This window comes from Anoplopoma fimbria, chromosome 11 (assembly GCF_027596085.1).
Source record: "Anoplopoma fimbria isolate UVic2021 breed Golden Eagle Sablefish chromosome 11, Afim_UVic_2022, whole genome shotgun sequence".
Lineage (NCBI taxonomy): Eukaryota > Metazoa > Chordata > Actinopteri > Perciformes > Anoplopomatidae > Anoplopoma > Anoplopoma fimbria.
In genome coordinates, this window is record NC_072459.1 from 20563343 (window position 1) to 20586115 (window position 22773).

General features: G+C 39.6%; 2 protein-coding genes across 5 annotated transcripts; one reads left to right on the plus strand and one right to left on the minus strand.

Moving 5' to 3' along the window:
- Positions 1–2230: 2230 nt before the first annotated feature.
- On the plus strand, positions 2231–17541 carry zgc:158403 (tetratricopeptide repeat protein 39A). 4 transcript variants are annotated; one of them, XM_054607181.1, is made up of 18 exons: positions 2231–2471; positions 2923–3059; positions 3574–3705; positions 3975–4033; positions 4971–5038; positions 5295–5359; positions 6257–6356; positions 6438–6503; positions 6595–6703; positions 6797–6864; positions 10129–10188; positions 12635–12796; positions 12919–13010; positions 14067–14187; positions 14273–14384; positions 14518–14632; positions 15128–15244; positions 16645–17541. In XM_054607181.1, the coding sequence occupies exons 2-18, from the start codon at positions 2965–2967 to the stop codon at positions 16751–16753; spliced, it is 1650 nt and encodes a 549-aa protein (XP_054463156.1). In that variant the 5' UTR covers positions 2231–2471; positions 2923–2964; the 3' UTR covers positions 16754–17541. The 4 variants fall into 4 exon arrangements, with proteins under 4 accessions (XP_054463156.1, XP_054463155.1, XP_054463154.1 ...); XM_054607180.1 differs by having other exon boundaries at positions 2955–3059; XM_054607179.1 differs by lacking the exon at positions 2231–2471 and adding an exon at positions 2686–2786.
- Positions 17542–17652: 111 nt separating this feature from the next.
- gadd45gip1 (growth arrest and DNA-damage-inducible, gamma interacting protein 1) lies at positions 17653–19889 on the minus strand. The gene is made up of 2 exons (XM_054608078.1): positions 19418–19889; positions 17653–18181 (listed from the first exon to the last, which is right to left on the minus strand). Exons 1-2 carry the CDS (start codon positions 19816–19818, stop codon positions 17890–17892), a joined length of 693 nt encoding a protein of 230 aa, XP_054464053.1. The 5' UTR covers positions 19819–19889; the 3' UTR covers positions 17653–17889.
- Positions 19890–22773: the final 2884 nt, after the last annotated feature.

A 22773-nucleotide genomic window follows, 5' to 3' on the forward strand; every position in this document is an offset into this window, starting at 1 on the left:
GAGCTGTAACTACCACGTCGCCTCCTGAGAGCTCCTTATCGGTTGGACACGCGTAACCATGGCAACCCATTTCAACCTGTAGTGTATTTTATCATATTCTGCTATACCTTGTTGTAATGAGGCCATGAAGTTGTTGCATGCTGTGTGATATTGAGAGTCAGGGTACTCAGGAACTGCCCTAATAATGACCTCATGACCAACATACGACATGACAACCTTGTTTATAGGGATGTTTACACAGATGGAAGATTCTAGCGTCTCAGGAACGTATTTCAAAGTGTATGTTTCAAGGTGTCTGAATGATGTATGTACTGCTCAATATGTGTTTTGCCTTCGTGCACATTGAAGGGATGCACAACACAGATATAAGTTCAGACTGAAGGCGGAGAGCCTCAGTCCATGCTGAATCTCTGTATGGGCTCCATTCTGCGCAGAATGACTTCTGATGCATTGATTCAATAAAGAAATTGTTGAAACTGCATCTAAAGAAATTGTTGAAACTGCATCAACGGACCTGGACATCTTCCTTCATCCTTTGATATCAAATGATATACTACAAACCTCATGTGACCAAACGGTTTGTGAAACTCATAAAGTCTGAATTAAGTAAAAAAAATGAGTGAAATCTTACATTTACACTTAAATTGTTAATCGATATTGAAGTAAAAGGATTGTCTGCCATTGCCCGTCACTACCGCATTGCATCGTGGGATAGAAGTGTACTAGTGTCAAGTGTTTGCGTACTGTTATATTTCACCATAATTAGTATGAGACTATTGGTTTAATACTAAAAAAATCTGACGTACAATTTTAACGTACTAAATAGCATGTTAGAAATGGATTTTCGGAAGCGGCCATCGTCTGTGGAGCAGCTTCACAATTTATACTCGATGACATCACAAGTTCCAGACTTCCTTCTCTGGTTTCTGTAGTTGTATAGTATGTGGATATACATGTACATTTTTATTCCTGTATTTATTGTTGTGTTTTGTATAGTATGTGTATTTATTGTCTGTGTAGTTGTATAGTATGTGTATTTATTGTCTGTGTAGTTGTATAGTATGTGTATTTATTGTCTGTGTAGTTGTATAGTATGTGTATTTATTGTCTGTGTAGTTGTATAGTATGTGTATTTATTGTCTGTGTAGTTGTATAGTATGTGTATTTATTGTCTGTGTAGTTGTATAGTTGTATGTAGTATGTGTATTTATTGTCTGTGTAGTTGTATAGTATGTGTATTTATTGTCTGTGTAGTTGTATAGTATGTGTATTTATTGTCTGTGTAGTTGTATAGTATGTGTATTTATTGTCTGTGTAGTTGTATAGTATGTGTATTTATTGTCTGTGTAGTTGTATAGTATGTGTATTTATTGTCTGTGTAGTTGTATAGTATATGTATTTATTGTCTGTGTAGTTGTATAGTATGTGTATTTATTGTCTGTGTAGTTGTATAGTATGTGTATTTATTGTCTGTGTAGTTGTATAGTATGTGTATTTATTGTCTGTGTAGTTGTATAGTATGTGTATTTATTGTCTGTGTAGTTGTATAGTATGTGTATTTATTGTCTGTGTAGTTGTATAGTATGTGTATTTATTGTCTGTGTAGTTGTATAGTATGTGTATTTATGTGTAGTTGTATAGTATGTGTATTTATTGTCTGTGTAGTTGTATAGTATGTGTATTTATTGTCTGTGTAGTTGTATAGTATGTGTATTTATTGTCTGTGTAGTTGTATAGTATGTGTATTTATTGTCTGTGTAGTTGTATAGTATGTGTATTTATTGTCTGTGTAGTTGTATAGTATGTGTATTTATTGTCTGTGTAGTTGTATAGTATGTGTATTTATTGTCTGTGTAGTTGTATAGTATGTGTATTTATTGTCTGTGTAGTTGTATAGTATGTGTATTTATTGTCTGTGTAGTTGTATAGTATGTGTATTTATTGTCTGTGTAGTTGTATAGTATGTGTATTTATTGTCTGTGTAGTTGTATAGTATGTGTATTTATTGTCTGTGTAGTTGTATAGTATGTGTATTTATTGTCTGTGTAGTTGTATAGTATGTGTATTTATTGTCTGTGTAGTTGAGCTGCTGCAACACTTGAATTTCCCCCATGGGGATCAATAAAGGAATATAATTAACCTGTCGAGACCACCGTTCCTAACAGGGAGCGTCTCTCTCGCACCTCCTTCTGCTCGACGCTGCTTTAAGGTGTGCGTGGCAGAGGGGAGGAGTCCACTCCGCTCACCTCGGAGCAGCTTGACGTGAATTTTAAACCGACGGCCAAAAGGCTACGCCGACTTCCGAGCGACAGGTGTCACCGTGAAAGCTCGGTTCCCCCGGTGTTCCCGTAGTGGTGAGTGCATGTTGGTATTTCTGCGGGGACCCGCTGAGCTGCTGACAGGTGTCGGGGAGAGAGAGAGAGACAGAGAGACAACATGTCCAATGGGAAAGATGCAAATGCTGCAGAAAAGTGAGTAAAGGAAACTTACACCCCAGAAAAAAAAGTTTGTCTTTCTTTAAAATATTTCATACTTTGAACCGTTTCTCAGCCGCAAGGTTGGATTCTGTGGAAAAAAAAACAACCTGCGTAGGAAATAATTGGCTATAATGTTAAATTCACCAGGAAACGCCTCATTTAGTCGTCGTTTCCTTGTCGTCTACCGACGGAGTGTTTTTGTCACGAAATAGTTCAAACTCAAGACAGCAGCAGTGTAAACAGAACAGCTGACTGAAGACACTTCGTATTTAATATTATATCAAGTACAATAGTCAGGACATGCTTCAGGTGCTGCAGTGTGATGATGCTTCTATTGCATCATGTATTTTGTGAAAAGACTTAACTTAAACTTTTAATGCGTTTTGCACACACACACACACACACACACACACACACACACACACACACACACACACACACACAGCTACAGTCCCATATTTGTGTTTCTTGCTGCAGCTCCTCGCAGATGACTCTGAAAGAGTGCCTGGATGAGTGCATGGAGGCCCTGGACCTCTTCCTTAACAACCACTTCACCGAGAGCCTGGAGAAGCTGCGGCCAAGGTAACACAATTTACCCATGAGTCACCTTTGGCTCCACTGGAGGGTTCTACCCGTGGTCCAGCTCGTATAGTTTCCCTGTATGCTTTTTTTGTTTTGTTTTTGCACACTCACGCTAGTGCGTTTCAATATGATGTCAGCAGTTTTTGGGCCTCGGTTCTCTCAGACTGACGTTAAGGAAGCTCCTGTAGTGTGCTTCCCTGTCAGCCATGACACACGAGGGTGGCCTCCGTTCAGGCCTTTTGGTTCTCCAGGATACGAGGTGTTTGCTGAAGCTGACGCCCAAAGGTCTAACTGAGCCAACAGAATGGCAAGCAATGCAAAAATAAACAGTGTGAGCAAGACTTGACTGCAACAGCGGCAGAGAGGAGATAGGAAGCACACAGAGAAGCACATTTCCTCTTATCTTTTCTCAACAAGAACATGCAAAAGGTTGCCCAGTAGCTCTCCTCTCACCTCTTGTTTGCTTACAGTATGATGTGTATTGATTACAGCCACTCTATGTTCCCCTATGTAGAGTGAACGAGAGCATGTACCACGCTCTAATCTACGCCACAGTGCTGGAAATGCAGGCCATGATGACTTTCCAGCCCGATGACATCAGCAACGCCGGGAATACCATGAAGAGTGCCCAGGACGTCTGCCAGAGGTTTGATGGAGTATCATTATATGCTCTAAAAGTGCTGCTAACCATTCTTCCATGAGAGGCAAATTTAACACAAAGTGCATTTACATGGCCGATATGACTGAGTTTGCATGTGAGGAGCCATTATAGCATAGCTGCTGCTAAGATAGTGGAGCTGGACACGTCTTGTAATTAGCGGATGATTGCTGTCAACAAATATGTGGTTAGTGGGAAATAGCAACACAATTTGTTTGTTTTTTGTTGATCCTGAAGTGTTGTTTGGTGTTTTTCAGGTTCCGACGGAAACCCCCTGGTTTGTCTAACAAATCAGCTGCGGAATCGCTCACTGAAGGTAAAAAGTCAACCCATAAAACAGTAAATGCAATGGTAAAAAAATGTGTAATATACATATATTTGGCCTTATTACAATGAACATGTACATTTATCAGAGTTTCCATTGTTATATATATATATATATATATATATATATATATATACATAAATATTACATTTTAGACAGGGTTTGATTGCTAATTTGTTTATCCAACAGTATCTAAAAAAAAAAAAAAAAAGGGCCATGGTAATTAGCTTGGTGTTGTCAACCTCTACGTATCAATTTTTTTTTGCAGACTTACAATTTTCCACTGACATTCAACATCCATAAAGAAAAGAAAAAGTGCTCTGTGAAGCTGAACTGAGGCGCGTTGATGCTTTTATGCCAAATGCTAGCATTAGCATGCTACAGGCATGCGTGCATTAACAGTTGCAAGGTTGCCATTAACTAACTTTTGGCCTTTGGGTGGGAAGTGTCTCGGCATCTTTGAGCTAGACAACAAAAAATCTACAGCAAAGCGTGTATAATGTACACATGACATGATCACATGTCACATTTTCATTATTTAGCTAACGTTTAACTGCATAGTATTTTAATTACTCAAAATTTAAGCAGTTCCAGCAACCAAAAGCTTATGCCTGGTTGCCTGGCAACCACTTTCACAAGTTAGTGTTGAGCCTTGTACTCGCATTCTCACGATGACTATGCTAACATTGGGATCGCATGCTAATGTTCGTTAATAGCGTTTGACTTGAAAGGACCGCTGAGGCTGATGGGAACGTCTTGAGCTTTTGCAAATATTTGGATACAAGACAAAGGACAATTTTTGAAGTGATCATGCCGCTAAATGAAAGGACAGAGGATCACCAAATAATTACATTTTAATCTGAGAGGGGGACATGAATGTCTGCATTTATTACTAAATGTGTGTGTGTTTATGGCTGTGTTTTTGCAGTGCAGCTTCATGCTGAAGTGTGTTACGCAGAGTGCCAACTCCAAAGAGCTGCCCTCACCTTCCTGCAGGTGCAGTAGGCAATTCCACTATTTAAAACTCATATAAAAACTGTATATCCTTATTTATCTGTATATCCTACAGCACACCAAAAGTTCAACATTATCCAAGTTTTCAAGACTGTGTATGATTCATAGTGTCCATGTGAATATATGTCATTACATTTCCACTTATGTCCTCTTTTATTGGTGGAGTGAAATCTAATCCAAGCACCTTAATTCAAATTCATTCATGCCCTTTTATTTATTTATGTATTTATTTTTGCAGGATGAGAACATGGTGAGTTTCATCAAAGGAGGGATCAAAGTACGAAACAGTTACCTAATATACAAGTAAGTAATGATGTATTTTGGTGAATACCTGTTGTGTAATGTTAATGAGCAATAAGACTTGTTCCAAAAGTATTTAGTATTTATTAAGGTTAATATTTAAGGGACACTTTACCATTTAGCCGTTAATAGTTTTGGCAATTCATAGTTTTGAAGGAAACTTTTTAGAGGTACTTCTTATTTTTTAATAGTTTAGTACATTTTTATTGTTTTTTTCTCGCACTTTTAAGATTTTTTTTGTCTTGTCATTTAACCACTTCTATTATTTTTGTAGTAACGTTTTTTCTCTGAATATCGCTTCTATTCTTAGCTACGTAATATATTTTCAAAAATGGCCCTAATAAGCCTTCGTACAGAGTATCAGGCAGGAAGGTTATTAAAAAGAGATGCTGTTGAGTTGTTTTATGGGGAATGAAGTATAACGTGTTTTTGGTAGCTTGAGTAATAGAAGACTAAAAGTCATCATGGCGTCTGATGTGTTTTCGGGTTTTCGTCTGTCCATCTGGTCCATTCTTATGAACGCAATATCTCTGGGACTGATTTTAGAATTTGGTGGTCAAAGGTCACTGTGACCTCACAAAACAAGTATTTGAGCATAACTTAAGAGTTCATATGCTAATTTTGAGAATTTAGGATAGAAGTCTAATAGGATAAAAAGATAAAGAGTTGATATTTTTGCACAAACTGCAACATGACTGTTTGGTGGAGGCGGTGATTCTAGTTTAATCTGTATCTTACAAGATTCCTAACCTTGTGAAAGAACAACGTTAAATCACTGGAGTTCCCTTTTTTACATTTTCTTTTTTTCACTTAGTCACATTTAATTTACAGTATTGGGTTAATTTGCTGAGCTGCGTTTTTAAACAATTGACACGGATGCCTTTTTGTTTTTTCATCCAGAGAACTGCATTCCTTCATCAAATCTCACAGCTGTCTCAAAGGACCCAGCCACGTTCACCTAGAGGGAGGAATATCGTTTGGAATAGGGGCGTTTAACCTGGTACGTCACAGAGTAAAGTGTCTTTAAACACCATCGGTTGACTGGATGCTGTGTGTAATCGTGTGTCTTTTTCATTCACAGACACTCTCTCTATTTCCTCCACGGATACTCAAAGTTTTGGAGTTCGCAGGATTCTCCGGAGACAAGGTGCGATACGTACATTTCCTCCATTTATGCGTTTCACTCATTCTCTCACGCGCTAATGTTTATTTATTTTTTCCGTGTGGTCCCTTTTTAGGAATACGGTCTGTCTCTGCTGCACGACGGTGCGACGGGATTGAATCTGCGCTCCATGCTGTGTGCTCTGCTGCTGCTCTGCTATTACACCTTTCTCACGTTCATACTAGGTAGTGCTGGACCCCATCACCAAAGCAGATTCAGATTGTGTGATAACCTGCCCGATGACGTAACATATCGTGCCTCATGTTCTGTCCTCTCAGGTACAGGTGAGGGAGAGGTGACTGAAGCCGAGAGGCTGCTGAAACCTTTCCGTCTCCGCTACCCACGGGTGAGTGTCAATGAGAATTATTGACAACTATCTATAAATAACTTTCTCAGAAAAAAAACTGGGGACTTTCTTATTGGTAGCAAATGTGTTAATCCTAGCAAAGATTCTCTCTAACAAAGATGACTCAAACTCCGGTTCTGAAAAGTGAAGCCCACGTCGAGGTGCCCTAAACTTGCAATCTCTCTAATGGCCGTCAGGTGGCGACTCGTCTGGTTGCAAAAAGTCTGTGTGCAAAAATGTCCAAATCAAGGCTTTAAAACAGCAGTCTACAAACCAATGGGAGTATATAATAAGTGGACGCAGTCGTCATAACGTCAGTCTATGGTTTGGAAGCGTTGAGCATTGTGTGACTGGATGAAGGCAGACTGCTTTATATCTGCATGGTGTATAAATATTTTATTTTTCCATCCTTAGATATATATCTATATACACGGCTAACAGCCTGATTAAGCATTACTAAAAAATGTGGTCGTCAACAATGAGTGCCAGATCTGGCTAGAATGTGTTGAGGACAAAGGTCACCTGATTTGTCCTTGTGAAAAATCCCATTTTAGTGTCAAAATGTTAGCGAAAGAATCAATCATAATCCATTGGAGTAAATGGACTCAGGACCGGCTGCTAGTCTCCCAAAGGGCCCGGCAGTAGTGAAACCCACAAGACACAAAAACAGGAAACTGATTCTCATTGGCTTTCATTTAGCTTTGAATGAAAGCATTTTGGGTTTGGGTGTTACATTTTCAACAATGGAGACCCACAGAGTCCAAAATGGAGGACGCTATCGTAGCTTACTAGCTGTGTGTCGACAACCAGTTTTATTTAACCGTCCTCTGCGTTATGAGACAGGATTAGATGGTATATTTATGTATTTTAAATAAACTGTGGGGGAACCTGTGGTCTGTTCCCATAATTTTATAGAATGGAATTGAAGAATGAAGAAAATGGACAGGGCTAGCTTGTTCGCGGATGGCTATTGTGTTAGCGGTTACTGTAGCTCACCAACTAGCTTCTAGAACTATTGGGAAACTCTTTATAGTCTGCTCTTACCCTCTGGCAAACAGTTTACAGTATCCCAATATAAACTCAAAAAGACTCATCCTACCGCAATAAAACATGTAAATAAAGTTTTTTGAGGATGGAGGGCTTGTGCAATAGATTCACGACACGCTTGTTCTTATTACTGGTTGTGTAATACGTTCAATTTGTGGTTCTGATGTGCTGCAGTACATGTTGCTTTGTTTAAATGTTTTAAAAAAACAAAAAGTTTATTATATACAATTATTTATAACCCTAACGCATCAGGTTATTGAGGATAGACTTTATGTGAAAATATACGACACTTCATGTTCTGATAGTGAAACAAGTCATCTTGCAGGCAATTTGCAGATGCAACAAAGTAGGTTTTTTAGTAGGAAATCTGATTCATACATTTATTTATTTTATTTTTATTTATTTGTTTATTTTGAAGGGACAATGCACACCAATCAACAGTCAAACTGTAAGTGAGCCAGAGTTAGCCAGAGAGGCTATTCTTCATCTGCTGTCCCCAGTCAGATGTTTGAATGCAAAAAATAGAATTAAAATGCATAGATAAACAGACAGTAACGTATAGACAAAACCAATGCACATATTAGCAAAAGCAAAGTGTACATAAGACACTAGAGCAGGGCAGACATAACAGGCTGCAGCATGCGTCAGGCAGAACAAACACACCTACAGTACAAGCACATATATATAACACTGAGGCACATAACATACGCATCAAAATGGAAAATAGCAACACTGAACAAGATAAATGCAAATAAAGGCGAAACAAGCAGGCAGGACAGTTTGAATGTTTTGTATGTGTTTTTTGTGCATATGTGTGATGGCAGAGCATTCCACGAGTGTGCTGCCTTCACAGAGAATGTACAGTAGATTTGCTAAAAGAGCTTGACCTATGTTGAATGACACAATCACCTCTTGAAGCAGATCAAGTGTGTCTGCTGCTTTGAGTGCTTTGTTTAATAAAATCACTAAGTGGAGGCGGGGCCATACCATGTAATATAGCTGTATTGAAAATAAATCTCCTAAATTTATCAACTCAATGGGAAAAATATTCCTATAAGTCCTATTGTATCACAACCAAATTTAGATTACTGGTCATGAGTTGTGGCTCCAACAAAAAATTGTGAATGAGTTGCATTTTTGGAGCTTCAGCCCTTACTAGGGAGTAAAAGTCAGGACATCACGGCATCTGCTGCATCTATTTTGACCACTCTGATTTGTCTGTTAAGAGTACTCCAACTTTAAGGAATTGCAATAATACATCACTGAAGTACTCCATTAAATGATAATTCAGTTTTTTGGTGTGTGTTTTTCAAAGTTTGACTTGTTTTTTTTTTTTACCATTTTTGTAGTTGGGGGTCTTCATTTCAACCGATTAATGATAAAGCATTGATTGTACTCACATAGTAATGGCTGAGATTTTGGTACATGGGAACTCGCAAAGTAAGACTAGGTATGACTTTGACCCACCGTATGTGCTATTCTGATGTTCGCATACAGTTTTATTCTGCAATGAGGGAAAGTGGTTCAGATCATCTGGATAAACACCATTGTTTTCTCGCCTCGTCATACTTTGTTTGTCTTACATCTCATCAATAAGCTTGTAGTTAAAATTAGTACATAGTCATCATAATTGTTTAAAAAAATATATCTTTATTGCTAATGGTTTGTAATGGTTGTATATCACTTTTGTTGATGATTCCTTATCTCCTGCCAGTCCCTCATTCACACTTGTTTTTCTCTTTACTCTGGCAGCCACCTTGTTCTTGTAATCGTTCTATTCATTGTTTCACTCCATGTCAGCTCTTTATAACATATCCCTCATTCCACTCACACATCATCCCCACCCTGATTACTTTTTGTCCCATACTCGCTCCACCTTCTACTCACGCAGTCCCTTCTGAACCCTGTGTCTTTAACACCATACATCCTCCATTTTACAGGGTGTCAATCCTACCACTCCACCTGACTCACATTCTTGTAAATTCCCAATCCCTGTTTCCACTCCACCTTCTACCTACATGCCTGCCCTTCCCAGAGAACAAACTCAGAGCTCTGACACAATGTGTACCAAACCAGAATGGAAATGTCTTGGTAAACACTGCCAAGAGTAATTGCAATACAACAGGTCTGCCAGCAGATAGGTGGTTATTTAACACAAAGCAGATTGACATGTCATACTGAGCACTGTAACACTATATATGTTTTTCTTCTGTCCAGGGAGCGATATTCCTCTTCTTTGCAGGCAGGACTGAAGAGATCAAGGGGAACATTGATGAGGTGTGTGTCATAAAATGTTTTCAATAGGAAACATCATTTTCAAATACAACTAACATGTTTCCGTATAAACAAACCTTATGTCAAATACATTGGTAAAATACTATTTTAATGAAGTTAAAATATATATGTTTATGTGTGTGACTATATCTATATATACGTGTATGTGTGTATATATGTATATATATTAACACTTATGTGTGTATATATACAGCAGGTAAAATAAGTATTGAACACGTCACCATTTTTCTCAGTAAATATATTTCTAAAGGTGCTGTTGACATGAAATTTTCACCAGATGTTGGTAACAACCCAAGTAATCCATACATACAAAGAAAACCAAACAAATAAGTTCAAAAATTAAGTTATGTGTAATAAAATGGAATGACACCGGGAAAAAGTATTGAACACATGAAGAAAGGGAGGTGCAAAAAGGCATGGAAAGCCAAGACACCAGCTGAAATCTATCAGTCATTAGAAAGCAATCCTGCCCCTTGTCAGTGCAAATTAATATCAGCTGGTTCAGTCCCAACTGATGGCCTATAAAAAGGTGTCTCATTACCAAGGTGTCACACAAGAAACATCTCATGATGGGTAAAAGCAAAGAGCTCTCTCAAGACCTTCCCAACCTTATTGTTGCAAAACATACTGATGGCATTGGTTACAGAAGGATTTCTAAACTTCTGAATGTTCCAGTGAGCACTGTTGGGGCCATAATAAAGTGGAAAGAACATAATTTCACCATAAACCGGCCACGACCAGGTGCTCCTCGCAAGATTTCTGACAGAGGAGTGAAAATAATTATCAGAAGAGTTGTCCAAGAGCCAAGGACCACTTGTGGAGAGCTTCAGAAAGACCTGGAATAAGCAGGTACAATTGTTTCAAAGAAAACAATAAGTAATGCACTCAACCGCCGTGGCCTGTATGCACGCTCACCACGCAAGACTCCATTGCTGAAGAAAAAGCATGTTGAAGCTCGTTTAAAATTTGCTGCACAACATTTAGAAAAGCCTGTGAAATACTGGGAGAATATAGTCTGGTCAGATGAGCAAAATGACCAAAATTGAACTCTTTGGATGCCATAATACACACCATGTTTAAAGGTCAAATGGCACTGCACATCACCCCAAAAACACCATACCAACAGTGAAGTTTGGAGGTGGGAACATCATGGTGTGGGGTTGTTTTTCAGCATACGGCACTGGCAAACTTCATATAATTGAAGGAAGGATGAATGGAAAAATTCTTCTTGATAAAAATCTGCTGCCATCTACCAGGATGATGAAGATGAAACGAGGGTGGACATTTCAGCAAGACAATGATCCCAAACCAAACTCTCAATTGGTTTCAGAGAAAGAAAATAAAGCTGCTAGAATGGCCCAGCCAATCACCTGACTTGAATCCAATAGAAAATCTATGGAAAGAACTAAAGGTCAGAGTTCATAGAAGAGGCCCATGGAACCTTCAAGATTTGAAGACTGTTTGTGTGAAAGAATGGGCCAAAATCACACCTGAGCAATGCATGCGACTAGTTTGTCCATACAGGAGGCGTCTTGAAGCTGTCATTACCAACAAAGGCTTTTGTACGAAGTATTAAATAAATTTCAGTAAGCGTGTTCATTACTTTTTCCCTGTCATTCCATTTTATTACACATAACTTAATTTCTGAACTTATTTGTTTGGTTTTCTTTGTATGTATGGATTACTTGGGTTGTTACTGACATCTGGTGAACATTTCATGTCAATAGCACCTTTAGAAATATATTTACTAAGAAAAATGGTGACGTGTTCAATACTTGTGTGTGTGTGTAAATAATATATATATGTATTTATATAATATATATAGATATGTGTGTGTGTGTGTATGTATGTCTTTATATATGTGTGTGTGTATCAATTGTCATTGCTTGTGTATCTGCTACAGCGAGTGAATCATGAATCACTGGTGATATTGACGTCATTTTTAGCCCCTTAGCTACAGAGGAACAGCGCCTAATGTCAATATTTCAACACACAACACATCTTCAATGCAAAGTCATTGTTAAATATCATTATTAAAGGTACGCTTCAGACTTAAAATTACCATTTCTCATACCAATTACCTACCGCTTGTTACCTTGAATTGAGAAGAGTTCTTTTTCTAACATGCCTCCACGGTGAATAAGAAAAAATAGAAAAAACAGAAAAGTATTTATTTTGTTTTTGTCATATCACACACTACCCCTTCAGGTCCCTGCCACCAGTGATGCATATATACATCTCACAGATGTGGCTCATTACTTACCCAAACTCGTACATCGCTACCCTTACTATTTTAAACACTTTCTAAGTGTTTGTAAGTTATCAAAAAATCAAGGTAACACAGGGTGAGTAATTGACATACAAAGGGCCATTTTGGTGGTGAAGTATTCCTTTAATGTGCTGTAATGTAACACCACTGTGCCACCAGGCGGTGGCCCTCTTCGAGGACGGCTGCAAGGCCCAGCAGGCGTGGAAGCAGTTCCACCACATGTGCTACTGGGAGCTGATGTGGTGCTTCACCTACAAGCGTGTGTGGAAGATGGCGTACTTCTACGCAGACCTGCTGAGCCAGGAGAGCCGCTGGTCCAAGGTACAGATCCCAGGGCTGGGAATGAATTTGGTCGGGTGATTTTGCTCTCGTTTTAAATCTGTGTGTCAAAACATCTAGAGAAACTTAATTGAGTGACTTCTGTCGTGTTTTCTCCCTGCTAGGCCATGTATGTTTACATGAAAGCTGCTTACCTTAGCATGCTGCGTGAAGACGAGGCCCGGCCCTTTGGGGAGGACGAGGTCCAGCTCTTTAGGTAAACACACTGTAACTGTAGTAGACTTATCTCAGGAACACACTAATGATGTCCTGAGGCTCATGACATTTTACCAAAGTGAGGCTCGTTAACGTACCTGTCTATGTACTTTGTGAGCACCTGGGGGATTAAAGAGTGTATTTGCTGTTGGGGGATAGACCAGAGCTGAATCATCTCTGACCGCAGTGTCTTGGGAGATCTTTCAGTTTCGCACAACATCAATTCTGAAAACTAAATGGAAGCCAATGAAACAATGTCAGCACAGGTGTTTTTCAGCGTCCTCCTGGGGGGAAAAAAAGCTCTGTAGCGTCCCAATATTTCTCAAATGGTAAAGCTGGTTTTAGCTGTGCCGTTAATGTATGATAAACCCGCTGGACACGAACGGCCAAGCACCAAAAAACACAGACAAAGTTAGCAACTTACTGATGTACATAGTGGAGCATTGATATTTCCCTGAGAAGCTGGTGGAGACCAAAAAAGGAGCTAAAAGAAAGTTGGACTTAAACTCATCAGGCGGACAGACATGCAACTCCAAATGAAAGCTAACGTTGCTCCGTGTCTTCTGGATGTGAAATAGGTAACTGTTAGCCTACATGTTTGTTGGAAGGTGTCCCTTTAGTGTCAACAGCACCCAAGTAGCCAAAGGTTTTTTTTTTTTTTTAAATGCCCAAGATAAAAGGTTTTTAAGGACTGTCTCACTGATTCAGTGTTTCTTAAATGTGGGTACAAAGGAATACTTTGGAGTACTGCAGGGGGTATATGAGTTTTTGTTTTTTTTCAAACGTTAAATTTTAATGCATAATTCCTTAAATAATGATTATTATCATTAAATAATCAATTAAAATATGTAAATGTAACTTTGATTGCCACTATTTTCTTATTCAAAATTCTTATTTTAAGTCCCATAAACTGTAACAGCCGCTTCAAACGCAATGCATTCACAATTCAAATTTTTTGTTACTTTTTGTGCTGGTCTTTTTGTGAATTCGTCACATGCCAAACCCCATGTGTTTTTTATCCTCAAATTTGTCTTCATTATTTTCTTGTCTCTTTTAGACAGGTGCCCACCTTCAAGCAGAAGATAGCAGGGAAGTCCCCCCCGACCGAGAAGTTTGCCATCCGTAAAGCCAGACGCTACAAGGCCCGCTGCCCCATCAGGCTGCCAGTGCCGGTGTTGGTAAAAGCTTTGCACAAACACTCAAAATGAGCATTGTGTTTTACTCCTAACGCCCGTCCAACACGTAGTCACTGTTTCGTTACAGGAGATGATGTACATGTGGAACGGTTTCAGTATGATCAGCAAGCGACCAGAGCTGACTGAAGGCATGATTCAGACTTTGGTGGAGGCGGAGCGCATCCTGCTGGAGTCTCCTGGTAATACAACACACCCCGAACCATGTGCAAGAACAAACCCAACTCGCCTAGAAATGTCCCTGTATACAATCTGAGTTCACTTGACACACCTGGGTGTCCGCTGCGCTGTTGACGGCCGCTTCCTCCTCTACAGATAACGAGTATTCGGTGGACGACCGCTGTTTGATCCACCTGCTGAGGGGTCTGTGTTTGAAGAACCAGGGTCTCCTCCAGGCTGCGGAGGAAAGCTTCAGGAAAGTGTTGACCAGGTGAGTGCCAATGGATCCACCTCAAGCACACGCAAGTTATACCCTGCATGCAACTCGACAAACCGTTGATGTTCTGTGAACAGAGAAACATCAGTTTGTGCACTACATGTATAAACCTGGATGCAGCACTCTGACCGTGTGTTATGAAGGCTCTTAACTTTCAGATTTCACGTTTCCATTCACACGATAAGAATGAATGAATTAATATGTGTGTATATATTTGTAGCAGCTTCATCATGCAGGAACCTACGTCAGGTCAACAGGCAAAATATATTTAGAAGGACTTTACATTAAAACATATGTTCCTCGAGTCTGACATCAGAAATCATCTCACTACTTGTTGAAATCCACTGGAAAGACTAAGGAGGGTTTCAAGTAGGTCTTGTGGGAGTAAGTTAGTCATCAACCCGCATGGAAAAACCAAACCAAAGTGTGTATAATGTAACCTTACGTGACAGTCACACTTAATCCACCTTCTTCCTTGTGTTTGCTCAGTGAAAAGAAGATCCGGTTTGACCACTACCTGGTGCCAAACTGTCTGGTGGAGCTCGGTCTGCTGTACATAGACCTAGGCAGACGGGACGAAGCTATTAAGATACTGCACAAGGCCAAGTAAGTTACTAGAGAAACGCAGTGCTTCATTAGTTATAAAGGTGCCAGTACTTTAAACCAGCAGCCTGCGTAGCTTTCACATGCAGCATTTTGGGGCACGAATGGTAAGGGTAAGATTGATAATTTGCAATATAAAACACCTACGGTTCTTAGTGGGCCCATGTGCACGTTTCCTGACATTTTGGGTGTGTGTGAGGTGAAATCTAAGCCCTTAATCAGCTGCCTTACTACCTCGCACGACAGCACTTTTTTGCTTCCTCTTGTGTCTTGTTAAAGCAGACAATCTGCCCAACACTTACGACTACACCATGAAGTCTTCGATTAATTATTAAGTTGCTGTAGTGAATAATAAGTAATATTACTCAATTGGACAGAAATGCAATGTACTTTGCTAAAATACCAAGCAAATATATGAATGACAAAAAAAAGCCTGTTTATTACAACAGCCTTGTGAAATTGAAGTGAAGGCTTCAAATAAGCCCAGTGGGCTTTCTGACACTACCTGCACTGTATATTACTTATCTTTATGTATTTTTTAATTGTGCAAAAAAAGTAAACTAAGATGATTACTTAAAGATAGCCATGAAGTAGTTCGGCACAATAACCCCCCGTGAAAAACTGTGACTAGGTATCATTACACTTTTTTATTGTTGTACACATCACAACTAACAACTAAATGCATGCTTAATAGTGAGCTTTTGAGGTTTTAGTTGGTACATTTTGTTAGCATTGGCCAAAGCCAAAGTAGGCGTTTCCCCCATGTGTATAGACTTTATGCTAAACTAAGCTAACCGAACTGCTGGCTTCATAACACAGCACAGACATAAGGAGATATCAATCTTACCTTTTAAAAAAAGCAAATTGCTATAAACTGTTCTTCTTTTCTTTTTTTCTGCCGCTGAAGTTGTGAATTTACACATTTATCCTAGTATAAATTAGTCAATATACTGTATATGTAATGAGTATGCAAATATAATTATCCCCATATTATTACCTTTTATATACAGTATATTCATTGCAATTAGAAATATTTCACCACCAAAGTATTTATTTCAGGACTGTTTGGACAGGATAATAATACAAGGTTCAGGGAGTACTGTTACTGGTTGCTCAGTGTATAACCAGAACAGGAACACTGGAGGGCGCTCTCTGCCTATTAAATCTAGATCCGAGAGGCCATCCACACAATGGGGGTAATAATGAGCTCTTGAAGGCTTGTAATAGTATACCAACCCTCTGCTCCCATTGGATGGAAGGCAATTTTTTCAGCAGGTTGCTGCTTTAAGTTGAGACTTCACAAAAAAGTTAATATTTAATAAAAAAAACAACAGACTTTAGATGAAGGCGTAGCGCATCTTTTTGTGTCACAGTTTAATCACCTCCACTGTCTTGACCTGTAGACAAAACTACAAAGAATACTCGATGGAGTCCCGCACACAGTTCAGGGTGCACGCCGCTCTGGCCAAACTCAAGGCCGACTCCGGTGAGGAGGAGGACACTCACATGTAGGAGGACGTGTCTTCACGACTGGAAAGGCCCTTCACACTCTGGACTCTCCATTTCCCAACACGGTTATGGCTGCTCTAGCTTGATTTTTTTTATTTTTTTATCCTATATCCATTTTCAACAAGTGCATGCTGGGTATTTTATCACTGTGTTCAGGTACACCTTTTTGGGTTTACACTAAGACATCATAGGACAAAGGTATAACCTGTTTTATCCCAGACAAGAGCATTAAAGTGTTGAGCTGAGGGAGTGTATATACAGTAGACTTTATTTTATTTGAAATATTTTCATGGTTTTACTTTGAAAATTAAATAACACTCAATTTGAATCAGTTGATGGAAAGCCACTATAAATATCTAATATAAGAAATTTTATGACTTAATCAAATGTATAATAATGTCTTTATTTTACTGTATTAAAAGTGCTCTACATGATTACATAATGAAGTAACTTAAGCATTCTGTGCTGGTTTGGAATGACAACATTTTAAGGTTCATGGCATTTCAACTGCCAAACACATTTGATCAAAGATGTTTTTAATCTAGAAATTAAGAAAAATAGTGAATTGGCTTCAGGATATTTATGACTCAGTCAGAAGCCAGTCTTCTATGCACCGTCATTCATGTCTCATTCTGTATGGTTGCATGGAAATGCATATTGCTGTCGGACTCGCTCACACCTTCTTGGTGTTTGAATTAATTCAAATTCAGTGTTTAGGCATATTTGTAACAGTGCATGCACTTTCCAAAATCTTCAAAATGTAAACAAATATTTTTGCATTAATAAATTCTTAGTAGAAATTGTCTGTTCTGTCTTAAATTATGCCAAAAGTAGCTGCGGTCTGTCATTTGTCACCTTGTTATTTCTCTACCTTTCAAAAACAATATTTTAGAGAGCATCGATCTGTACAAAATTTATTTTATTTCAGTGACGGATAAATACATAGATGTTCAAGTTTTTTACAGATTGAAAAAAAAAAAAAAGTTAGTTTTCTTGAATCCAGGTCTTTACAGATGCCATCAGGTCACACAAGGACCAAGCTGTTATTCTGATTCTCTTTAACAGCTGTCCCTCTGAATGCAGCACACGCTCCAGCTTCATTAAATAGTTATTTATATGTGAAATTACTCAGTCCAAGACTACGAGGAGGCAGCAGGAGGCGTGACGGGAGCCACCGCCTGCTCCTCTTTCAGTCTGCGCTTCATTAGCTTCTTCTTCTTCTTCTCCTCCTTTTCTATCTCGGCAACCATCTCCAAGAACTTGGGGCTGCGGGGGTCCACAGCGTAGCCAAAGCGCTCTCTGGCCTCGGCCAGCAACTTTGAGCGGCGGGCCTTCTCCTCCTTCAGATTGCTCTTGGTGTCGCGCTTCTCCCTGCGCCAGTCGGCTATCATCTTGGGCATTTTGGCCATGTTGGCTGCGATGAGTTGATCTCTGCGATGGGAGATGGGGGAGAGATTTTCATGAAAGATGTTAATGTGGCGAGTGATGTCTCCACAACTATAAAAAGGTGGATTGCAATGAAATTGAGTCCGGTCCTCGCAGGATGAACTGTAATATCTTTGTGATTGCCTGACTCTTCTTTGTGCTTATGAGTGTATTTGGATGTTTTTTAGCTCAATGCAAGTCTCTTAATCAATATAAATATCCCAATCAAAACATCGTCAGAAATCATAAGAAGCACACAAACATGCATGCTTATAAATGCCTGTAAACACACTCAGTTATTGATAATCAGTATTTTTGGGGGGCAATGTACATTAAATCAAAATTGTCTAAAACATAGGGCTAAACATTTACATTTTTTACTAAATCCCATGGAAACATGCGTGTTTGGATAAGATCCCCGCAAAAATCACTCCATATGAAAACGAGAATCATGTTTTATTTCATCTAACATTGCAAATCATATCACAACTGAAAATAACAGTATATGCACTTACAGAGCCATTAATTAGTTGATTAATTTCAGTTGAGAGAAAAAAATAATGTTAAACTAGTTTGCAACTCAGTTAATTGCTTTTTTTATGCAAATATGAAAAATGATCTTGTTTGCAGCTTCTCATTTGGGAGGACTTTGCCTTCTCTGTTTAATGTGAGCATAAATGTAATATATTTGGATGTACAGCTGTCAGTGGGGAAAAAACAAGATATTTGACCCACAGTGCAATAATAAATAAAAAGTATACTAAAGTTAGTAGCCAGTTGCATTGTGGGAAATGTAGAATACAGCTTTTAAAGACACTTATCGATACTGAAAACTAAAAGCCAGGGTATCTCTGTCTCTTGTGAGTTCTCCAAATATGTGGAAGTGAGTACCCCTTTAGCTGTTTCTTTTACCTCTAAATACTATGTTCCCAACTGTACCTGGCTTTGTAATCATTGTTAAGCAGTAGGTGTCTAAAATGTCATGATAAACTGCGTAAATTAGGCTCTGAATCAAGCTAGTTGGAATTAGCACTCATCCATCAGGTGTTGTTAAAGAGTTCAATGTTGTGGACACATTCTCGACCTGTATTTGCTGCTAGTTAGCTTAACGAGCTAACACCCTGCCCGGTGATATCCGTGCTAGAACAGAACTGTAGCGAGAGAGAAAAGGGACCAGCGTACAGGGTCCTGTCCGATAATTGACGCTGTAGCATTAGCTACAGTAACGTTAGCATTACTTACTTTGCCAGCCGCTTTTCGGCTTCCTCTTTCTCCCTGGCCTCGACGTTCTTCAGCATGACCGCTAACTGAGGATGCCACTCGTTTTCCTCCGCGATAATCTTGTCCAGCTGCTCGTAGCTGGGCCACAGCGATGCAGGGTCAACACCCGACGCTGAACCGTACCGACCGAATAGCTTCCCGTCATAGCGGCCCGTCTTCTGCCACTCGGGCGTCTTCTCGCTGTCCTTGTCGGGGACGTACTGCTCACGCAGGTTCCGTTTTAAAGGTTTGGGGTTATAGGACGCCGACTGCAATAGAAGTCCGCTCTGAGAGCCGGCAGAAAGTAACGTTTTGGAACACGAAATTCCCTTTAGAGTCATACATAACATTGCCGTCCTCCTGCACAGCATGGACGCCGCCATCTTTGTTCCTCAACAAGAAGGACCCGGTGGATGGACAGAGGTGACTGCCGCAGTGCCTGTTCACCGCGACAGCAGAGTCCTCCATAGGCTCCGATATTATAAAGAGGTTTACTTTAAAATGTTGCGTCGGATATAACCAGCAAAAAAAATACATTAAGGAGATTTAGAATTGAAATTGACATAAAAAGGAGGAAAGTTGTGCGATTAATAAAATAAGCCTACTTGAAATGATTCAACAATAATATATATATTAATTCTAATTGAGTGTCTTGGTCCGGTCTAATAAATGAGTAAATCCAAGACTATGCTTTGGTGTTTGGAGAATTGTGATAGACAATTTTCACAGTTTTCTGACATTTAATAATAATAATAATAAAAATACTAGTAATAATAATAATGATGCATTTTGTTTAAAGGCGCCTTTAAAAGCACTCAATGATACCTTACAGGCTAAATCAATCGAACATAATTGACATATTAAAGTGATAGTAAACTACTGTAAATTAGCTCCAGATTAAAGGAATGAAATTTACACTTTAATAAAGGAGACAGCATGTTTCAAGTAGAAGATGGGGAAAATAGTACTTGTTTCAAAGTAGATGGAGAACTAAAGTTTTATCTTTTATAAAGTATTTTATATGATTTAACTTATAAGGTGGTCAAATGTGGGCCAAATCTTACATCGTATCTGTGGTATGGTTTGTTCCCGATCTTAGAAGCACATTTACTTTATTCTTGTAGTTTGCTTATATAGCAGTCAAACGTATTTCATAAGAAATTGTCTTTCTTAAGTTTGGCAGCGCTCTGGAATTGTGATGGCCAAATGTGGAAAAAGTCAATGGTAAATTAATCACTTTCACAGGCACTCTCAGTGACTTTCAGGAGCTCAGCTCAGTGGTGGGGGAGAACACGTTTTTCACGAAACATCCCTGTTGACTCGGAGGTAGCTGTGAGCAGGTGGGCTGAAGCCAGAGCACCAGAGCGAGAAGGGGAGCTAAGCCTCTTTTAACACCTTCTTTGAACATTTAAGGACCACAGGGCAGGGAAGTAAACCTCCTTTGAAAAGAGAGGATCTTTTGTTTTTAACGTCCTCGGCTTCACCTCCTCCTTCCTCTCTTTCGCAGCCTCAGCCCTCCCTCAACTTTTATATTTGATTTCTTTTCAAGAAGCGGAGATGGAACAAATGGGGCTGCTCTGGAGTGCAGCACTTACAGAGACAGATGTCATCGCTTTTGTGTCGTGGGAGCGCGCGGGGCTCTCCATCGTCATTAAAGATTTAGGGTTCCCATGGCAGGGGTAGCACTAGGCTGAAGGTGGGGGGGGTGTAGGCATGACAGAGGCTTAATTTGGCTTAGGAGCGTTCTGGTGCCAAGCCCGGGGCTTTAGGGATCACATCAACGTCAGTCACAGGCAAATAGGCTTGTTAGCAGTTAGATGATAAGGGCATGGTGGCAAGATGACAGGTCTATTTCTGAGTGAGTTTGGGAGTAGGAGGGCCGGGTGGTGCATTAATACATGTCTAGAGAAGTTATATGGAACATGCCCACTTGAATTATGACCTTCTTTAAATCGCATCTGTTTTTACAGATGTGTTTAATTTGTATTGAGTAGTACGTTTGTATTGGATGTAATGAGTATTCTCAGGCAGATTTTTCGTGATCTCTGTGGAGCAAGCACAGCACAACACTTTGGCCTTCACTGTCGGTGCAAGACCACATCTGGTCACTCAAAGACAGATCCCTCAGAAGAGGTTAGTCAGGGTTGTGTTGCTTAAATACAAGAGCACATGTTGGCAAATGGCAAATCCAACGGTCCAGGTGCTTACCCTTGAAAGGTGTAGTCTTCTTACAAGCACAACTCAGTGTGATGGTGCCCCTAAGTATCTCTGAGACCACCATCATAGGGTTGCTCATCAGACTGGGGCCAGCGTTGACAACTTGGGCTTGATGAGGTTTTATACCAACATTGGTGTTCCTTTAGGGTCTGTGACGCCAGCAATTTGAACAAGTTACCTTTGAACATTAAAATAAGGGATATTCTACAGCAAGCAAGAAATTAACCCTGACAGGGGGAGCAGGAACTCGATAGCGCGGCAACCGCCAGGTCTGTGAAGCCAATCTGAAGTGTCAAACAACTGCATTCTCTCTACTGGCCACCACGGATCAACTCCTCTGGTTGCAAAAAGAAGTTTGATAGTATAGAAGTCTATGACTTATACCTCAGTAAACATTGTGAACATGAGTTCATGGTCTCAATCTCTAGTTTCAATACTTCTTCAATACAGCATGATGTTCATTTAGTAAATTATGGTCCATTTAGAGTCAAATAGACCATAAAGCAGGGTATACTTTAGGGCGGGGCTACCTTTTCATTGACTGGTCGCTACCACGGCGTTGTCCGGTCTTGGAGTTGTCTGTGTTTTCCTCTTACAACTTTAACCCTTTCACAGTGTGTTCTCAGTTCAGAAAAGTTAATTGTAACATTTTGGTTTGTCCAGAAAAGTGTTATTCCAAAAACCTAGATGGCCAAAATGTCTTACTTCAAAACGGCAGTTGATATACGAATGGGTGACGTCACAATGAATACGTCCACTTCTTTTATAGATTCTGGGATTATTCACAACAGACCGTAGAATGCCGTAGTTGACCAATCAGAATCGAGTATTCAACAAAGCACGCTGGGAGCCAACACCTACACCACGCTGCTGGAGAGACAGGTGGTATTTCTGGGCCCACTAGAGGCAAGGGAGGCACGGGAGAACCAGAACCAGGACTGAGTGGGGCAGACCCTAGCGTGGAAAAATGAGGGATTCTGGTGAAACAAGCTGCCAAAATCAAAACAAAAATGAAAGTACCTCGTAGTAGTTTTACCCCAGAACGTCAAAGGATTTCATTTTTTATTTAATTTCTAATAAAATCATAATAATAATATTGATGTATTATTTCTCTCACTCTC

Excerpts from the sequence above, each read along its gene's own strand:
- zgc:158403 (XM_054607179.1), top strand. Across the intron at positions 6,357-6,437 it reads GAATAGGGGCGTTTAACCTG|ACACTCTCTCTATTTCCTCC; the intron begins GTACGTCACAGA and ends TTTCATTCACAG. Across the intron at positions 14,188-14,272 it reads GGCTGCCAGTGCCGGTGTTG|GAGATGATGTACATGTGGAA; the intron begins GTAAAAGCTTTG and ends GTTTCGTTACAG.
- gadd45gip1 (XM_054608078.1), bottom strand. The coding sequence starts at position 19,818 with ATGGCGGCGTCCATGCTGTGCAGGAGGACGGCAATGTTATGTATGACT. Across the intron at positions 18,182-19,417 it reads GCCGAAAAGCGGCTGGCAAA|AGATCAACTCATCGCAGCCA; the intron begins GTAAGTAATGCT and ends CTCCCATCGCAG.